General features: G+C 62.0%; 1 protein-coding gene across 3 annotated transcripts; it reads left to right on the top strand.

Moving 5' to 3' along the window:
• The first annotated feature begins 276 nt into the window (after positions 1-276).
• Positions 277-3,644, top strand: HSD3B7 (hydroxy-delta-5-steroid dehydrogenase, 3 beta- and steroid delta-isomerase 7). Of its 3 annotated transcripts, none has more exons than XM_045992927.1 (7): positions 278-390; positions 755-926; positions 1,133-1,288; positions 1,546-1,654; positions 1,733-1,832; positions 2,025-2,187; positions 2,640-3,644. In XM_045992927.1, the coding sequence occupies exons 2-7, from the start codon at positions 761-763 to the stop codon at positions 3,053-3,055; spliced, it is 1,110 nt and encodes a 369-aa protein (XP_045848883.1). In that variant the 5' UTR covers positions 278-390; positions 755-760; the 3' UTR covers positions 3,056-3,644. The 3 variants fall into 3 exon arrangements, with proteins under 3 accessions (XP_045848884.1, XP_045848883.1, XP_045848885.1); XM_045992929.1 differs by having other exon boundaries at positions 284-390; positions 759-926; XM_045992928.1 differs by lacking the exon at positions 1,133-1,288 and having other exon boundaries at positions 277-390.
• The last annotated feature ends 3,038 nt before the right edge of the window (positions 3,645-6,682 follow it).

Raw genomic sequence — 6,682 nt, 5'->3', positions numbered from 1 at the left:
CCCTTCCCAGAACCGCAGCTGCTGCTGGGCTTCTGGCATCCTGGGAAATCCAGCCAAAGGGGAGGACTGATGTCATGCAGTGGGAATGAGGTCACCGCACCTGCTCCATCCTCAGCGCCCACCCCACAGGTTCCAGCTTCCCCAGCCCTGTTCCTCAAGTTCTTTGCTGGAACCAGATACCCGCGGAGTGCAGAGTGGCCACCAGGGGGCGCCCTATGGCAAGAGCGATGGGGACGGAGGGGTGGAGGCTGGGCTGGTGTCTGTTCCTGGAATGGGCCAGGAGGGAGGAGGAGCAAGCGGAAGGGGACGGTGTGTTGGCCGGCCAGCCCCAGAGTCGACAGAAGACAGCCCCTCCGGTGGCCATTGTGGGTGTCCTGGGACGGGCTGGAGGTAGGCAGAGGCGATGCCAGGGCCCTGGGATCCCTTTCCCTAGTCACAGTGCTTCCTGTCTCCCTCTCCTTTCTTCCTCAGCTCTTTACCTCCTCCCTTCCATTTTTGTCCCCAGAACCTCCCCCTCCAGCTCAACCCCTGAGCCCTTCCCAAATGCCAGGCCCTTCTTATCTCAGTAACTGCAGTTGGTGGGGTCAGGGGGCAGGTAGCCCAGCGGCTGCAGCCCAAGCTCCAGGCTCTGGAGCCGCTCGGGGCCCCCGGTGCCACCACTCTGGCCCACTAGGCCAGAGGCCCTAGCTGGGAGTAACAGGTGTTCTGCGGGCCCTGGGTAGGTGGCGGCAGGCAACTCAGTTCTCTTCCCCAGCCAGGCATGGCCGAGTCTACAGAGGCCCGGAAGCTGGTGTACCTGGTCACAGGTGGCTGCGGCTTCCTGGGGGAGCATGTGGTGCGGATGCTTCTGCAGCAGGAACCCCAGCTCTTGGAGCTGCGGGTCTTTGACCTGCACCTGGGTCCCTGGCTGGAGGAGCTGAAGACAGGTGACTGGTGGAGAGGGACATGGGGGTGGGTGGGCTCCCTTGGCGGGGGTGGAAAAGATGATGCCTGTTTATATCTTCCAGTGCACACAAATGGGATGAATGAGTCACACTGGGAACATGTGGCTCCTGAGGGTGTGGGCTGAGCCCAGCGGTTGGCCGGCAGCCCCAGCTCTGATGCTGCCTCTGGCTGCCCCTATCCCTCCCAGGGCCCGTGCAGGTGACTGCCATCCAGGGGGATGTGACCCAGGCCCACGAGGTGGCAGCGGCTGTGGCTGGAGCCCATGTGGTCATCCACACAGCTGGGCTGGTGGATGTGTTCGGGAGGGCCAGCCCCGAGACCATCTATGAGGTCAACGTACAGGGTGAGGTGGCTGTTTACTCCCCACCCCCTCTTTGACCTTGATTTCTGGGCTTCTCCTGTGGAAACCTGTCCTCTGGACACTTCTGCCCCACTAATGGCAGTCCGGCAGCCCTCCCAGCCCTGCTGTGGTTTTTCCCTGGACCTGGGGAAGGAAGTCCCGGGCCCTCACCCAGAACTGAGATGCACGGTGGGAAAGATGCAGAGAGGGAGGAAGCTTTAGCTCGGGTCCACCCTTCCCCTCCCCACCACCTCTCCCAGGTACAAAGAACGTGATTGAGGCTTGTGTGCAGACCGGAACACGGTTCCTGGTCTACACGAGCAGCATGGAAGTTGTGGGGCCCAACACCAAAGGCCACCCCTTCTACAGGTAAGCTGAGGTTCCCCTCAATACTTCCAGAGCCCCATCTCCCCTCAGCATTAAGAATTTTCCCTGTCCCTCAACTAGGGGCAATGAGGACACCCCCTATGAAGCAGTGCACAGTCACCCCTATCCTTGCAGCAAGGCCCAAGCTGAGCAGCTGGTCCTGGAAGCCAACGGAAGGGAGGTGAGACAGGAGGCGAAGAGACCCAAAGTTGGGGTGCAGAGGGCTGCCTGTCCCAGGCAGAGCTGGCACCAGTGGGACTTCTTTGGGGTCTGCCCTGGCCCCTCCTCCCTTCCATCTCCAATGTGAGGAGGCCAGGCCAGAGGGCAGGCTGCTGGGTACTGGGTCTTCGCTATGCCTGCCTTTCACCCCCAGGTCCATGGGGGGCTGCCCCTGGTGACATGTGCCCTGCGTCCCACTGGCATCTATGGTGAAGGCCACCAGATCATGAGGGACTTCTACCACCAAGGCCTTCGCCTGGGGGGTCGGCTCTTCCGGGCCATCCCAGCCTCCGTGGAGCATGGTCGGGTCTATGTGGGTAAGGCCCCGGCTACACAGCGGGGAGGCTAAGAATGGGGCAGGGCCCGTGTGGTCCCGGGTGGGCAGTGTATGCCGTAGCCAGCGAAGCTTGAGCCACGCATGGGCCGGAGTGGCCGGATACGTGGGCCTTGTCTGCCCAACCCCAGAGGAAACAGCATCTGTGTGAGCTGGGAAGGCTGGCGTAAAAAATCTGTCACCAGCCAAGGACAGGACAGCAGTCATGGGAGTGGCATCTCCCCAGGAGAGGCGAGGGGCAGCCCCTATACAGGAGCCCCTGAAGAAGTAGCACACACCCCGGCCGGCCCAGGAGGGCTAGTGGGGAGAAAGCAGCCTTTACAAGAGCTGTAGTTCTGGGGGCCCCTTGGACATGGGCCAGCCCAGGAGAGAGCAGCCTCTCCGTGGGCTCTGGGGCACTCGGGACCACATCCGCCTCCCTTCCCCCACCGGCAGGCAATGTGGCCTGGATGCACGTGCTGGTGGCGCGGGAGCTGGAGCGGCGAGCAGCACTCATGGGCGGCCAGGTGTACTTCTGCTACGACGACTCGCCCTATAAGAGCTATGAGGACTTCAACATGGAGTTCCTGGGCCCCTGCGGGCTGCGACTGGTGGAGGCCCGCCTGCTGGTGCCCTACTGGCTGCTGGTGCTTCTGGCTGCTCTCAACGCCCTGCTGCAGTGGCTGCTGCGGCCCCTGTTTCTCTACACCCCCCTGCTCAACCCCTACACGCTGGCTGTGGCTAACACGACCTTCACCGTGAGCACCAACAAGGCGCAGCGCCACTTCGGCTATGTACCCCTGTTCTCGTGGGAGGACAGCCGGACCCGCACCATCCGCTGGGTGCAGGCCATGGAGGGCTCAGCCCGGTGACAGTGGAGCTGGGGTCTGGAGCCCAGTGCGTGGCACGTCTGTCCGTCCAGGTCAGCGGCCCTCCAGCCCTCGGGGGCAGAGGGGCCGGTGCCACACCGGCTCGCCTGCCTTGCAGCTCCCCATGCTTCTAAGCCACGAGCCGTGAGTCTGCATCCTCACGCCTCTTAAGTCCTGGGGCAGGGTTTTGGGACAGGCATATCTTCACTCTCAACCCAGGCCCGACGGCTGGTTGGCGAGTGTCCGATGGCCCCAATGTTCTCAACAGCCCTGTCCCATTTCTGGCTTTTCAAGCAGGAAGTGAGAAGAGGTCCCACGGGCTTCAAGCTGGCCTTCTGAGGGCTGGGCCTGGATTCAGGCCTGGATTCAGCCGGAAGATCCTTTCTGGCTCCTCCTACCACCTGGGGCCCCCTTTGAGGGTCATAGTCTCATTATTTTAAAAAAACATTTATCATCTTTTGACAGCTCTCTCTGCTCTTCAAGCCTAAGCAAATCTGCAGGCTCTCCCTTCTTCCCACCTCTCCACCCAAACTAGTTCCTACGGTATTGTGCTATACCGAGCCGAGCCCTGGATTAAATCTCCTAATCCAAACCTGTGTCCGTCTACCTGTCCAGTTCCCCCTCCTGCCTCCCACCCTGTCCCCCACGGCGCCTGTCCCATGTGGGGACAGAAGGAAGTGAGCACACAGCATGCCCGCTGTTGGATTGGTTGCTATTTCTCCCGTCCCACGGGGCCCGACCCGGCCCGGGGTGGGGGTGGGGGGCTCTGGGGACAGGACATGCAGGGCGGGGTGGGGGGTGGCAGAATTTTCCTGTGTTTTATCCATTTGCAACTTGGTCACCAATAGAGAGAAATGGGACTCTGAGGGCTAACAGGAGAGGGTGGCCTGGCTCTGGGCCCCCAGCCAGGCCCCAGGAGTCCTGTCCCCTCCTGGGAGGAGAGGGAAAGAGCTCTAGAAACCAACAGAGAAACAGAAGGGGCAAGGGCTCATGTCAGCAAACACGGCTACATCACGTGACACGCCAGCGACACGGAAACACACGCCAACGCACACGGCTGCACAGCGGGCAGGGGGCAGGGTGGGGGGAGAAGGGAGTCGGGGGCCACCCATCATGTCCTCTGTGGGGCGGGCTTGGGGGACAGGGTGAATGCATAGAACACATCATGTACACACGCTCAAGGCGTGGCAAGAGCGTGCATCGACCCACAGGCACATGGGATGGACACGTAGTGTGCTTTGAGAGAGGCAGGGCTTGGGGGAAAGGGGAAGCAGCGAGCCCCGGCCAGGCCCAGGACCACCCACGGGGCACTCGTGGGCTTGGTGGCTGTAGGCGCGTGGAGGGGGAGCAGCACACACTTGTCCGAGAACATGCACGAGACACCAGCCCCCAGACGATGTTCCAGGCCCCATCCAGACACAGCAGCCGACAAGCTGCCCTCACATGATGTGCGGGACTTGAAGAAGCTGGGGCCCAGCAGCCCCTCGATGAACCTCCAGTCCACCTGACCAGAGATGGGCAGCCATGGGCCCAATACCACTCCAGGAGGCCACAGCATCCCTCCAGACACGACTCCGCCCTCCTGCTTGTGGCCCCGAAGGCGGTGGGAATTCCGGAAACACCTGGGCTGCAAGGGTGTCCTGGCGCCGGAGGCAGGAAGGAAAAAGGGGGGGTGGTGCTGGGGCCTGTTGTGATGTCCCCAGCGAAGCCTGAGATGGGAGGAGGGCTGTAATTAGATACTGGGGCAAACTTCCTGTCCTGCTGAAGGACACCCTTGGAAGGGACGGGCAGGCTCCCCTCCACAACAGAGCCCACCTGAGGGGCTATTACACAAACGGGCCTCACACAGGCAGGGCTCGAACAGCTCAAGTAGGAATGGGGCCAGCCACGTGAGCGGGGGTGGGGGCCGGCAGGGTACTGTGTTCTGGAAGGCCACATGTGCACAGTCTCCCTGTCTCTGTCTCTGTCACACACACACACACACACACACACACACGCCTCACATGAAGGGGGACCCTGGGAAACAATGTGAACACACGTGCCAGACTCCCTCGCCCGATCCACACACATGCCCAACCCTGGCGTGCGCCCCACGTACGTTCGGTGCTGTACACGTGGGTCCTTTGCTCCTGCACCTCCCGCCTGCCACCAGCCTCGCAAACCCACCCGGGGCCCAGTGCCTGTGTTGTGTACACAGCGAGGGAGGGGCTGGCCCTTCCCTCGCCCTCGGACCCCTGGGCCTGTGCCTCACCTCAGTCTCAGCCCAGGGAGCGGTCAGGGGCCGGGACAGCTACCCCAACGTCTAGCAGGAGAGGTGTCCAGGTCCAGGGGAGGGGTCCCGGGACTCACCCCCCACCCCCGCCGAGTGAAGACCGCCACACTGGCCATTCCGGTCCCTGAGGCAGAGCCCGGAGCATCGACTGGGGTAGGGAAGACACACGCGGGCCTCTCCCAGTTCTGAGGTAAATGTGTGGAAGGCAGCAGTGCGCTCACTTTCCATCTGTCTGGGGCAGCCCTCATCGGTAACACTGCGCACCAAGAGGCCGGGGCGGGGGCCCACTCGCACTCGCACACTCAGCCTGGGCACGGGGGAGCACACCGAGGTCTACCAGCTTTCCCAGATGAAGGTCTGCCCTCTGGCAGAGACACAGAGAAGGACGGGCATGCGGGCATGTGCGCACGGGGGCTCGGAGACCCGGCCCAGCAGGCCGCTCCAGTGGCACGGTGTTGGTGGAACGGTGTGTGGCCGCACCAGACGGCGGTCAGCAGCTCCGGGGAGAGAGGGAGACGGGGAGAGGGCAAATACGGCCGGCGAGACAACCCCGGAGGGGGCGCCCGTCTCTGAAGAAGAACACGTGCGTGCGTCTAATAGACGGGCGGGCAGAAACACACTATGTAGAAAGCCTCTCCACACACATACACACACACACGCACACACACACACAGACAGACATTCTACACAGCACAGAAATACAGATTTTGTGCCCACCCAACACCGGTGTCCCGCGCACAACACAGAGGGCTCTGTCTGAGGAGAACACCGATCAACACTTGAAGCATACCCTTGACACACACACACACACACACACACACACACACACACATATTACCTGCTGGGAGAAACGCACACATATATACAGGCTGGGCTGGGTTACGGATACGTGTGTGCTCCCACTCACCTTGATTAAGCTCCACAGGCTCACAACGTACACATGGGCACGCGCATGCGCGCGCGCACACACACACACACACCTGTTCACAGAAGACAGAGCGGGGCTGCTGTGTTACACCTGGCCACAGTCCACACACAACAACCCAAGTGAAAGGGGGAAAGCTCAGACAACACACAGACTGGGAGGGGGGCAGAAGGGTGATTTGGGGCTTCTACACACACGTACCCATGCACGCACACACACACACACGCTGGGGTGTCCACACGTCTTGAGCATGTTCTGGCGGCACGCATGTGGGTGTGCGTGTGTAATCACGCCTGCTGCTGTCTACGTGCGGGGGTGGTCCGTGGCAGGTGGGGGGTGGTCTGGGGATTCCGGGGTCTGACAGGAAGTGGGGAAGGGGGGCTGCCTGGGTCTGTCTTGGGGGGTGAGCCTGGAGCAGGGGATGGAGTGAAAG

This window comes from Meles meles, chromosome 21 (assembly GCF_922984935.1).
Source record: "Meles meles chromosome 21, mMelMel3.1 paternal haplotype, whole genome shotgun sequence".
Classification (NCBI taxonomy): Eukaryota; Metazoa; Chordata; class Mammalia; order Carnivora; family Mustelidae; genus Meles; species Meles meles.
Note: the sequence above shows the minus strand (reverse complement) of the source record. Positions and strands in the feature narration are given on the sequence as shown.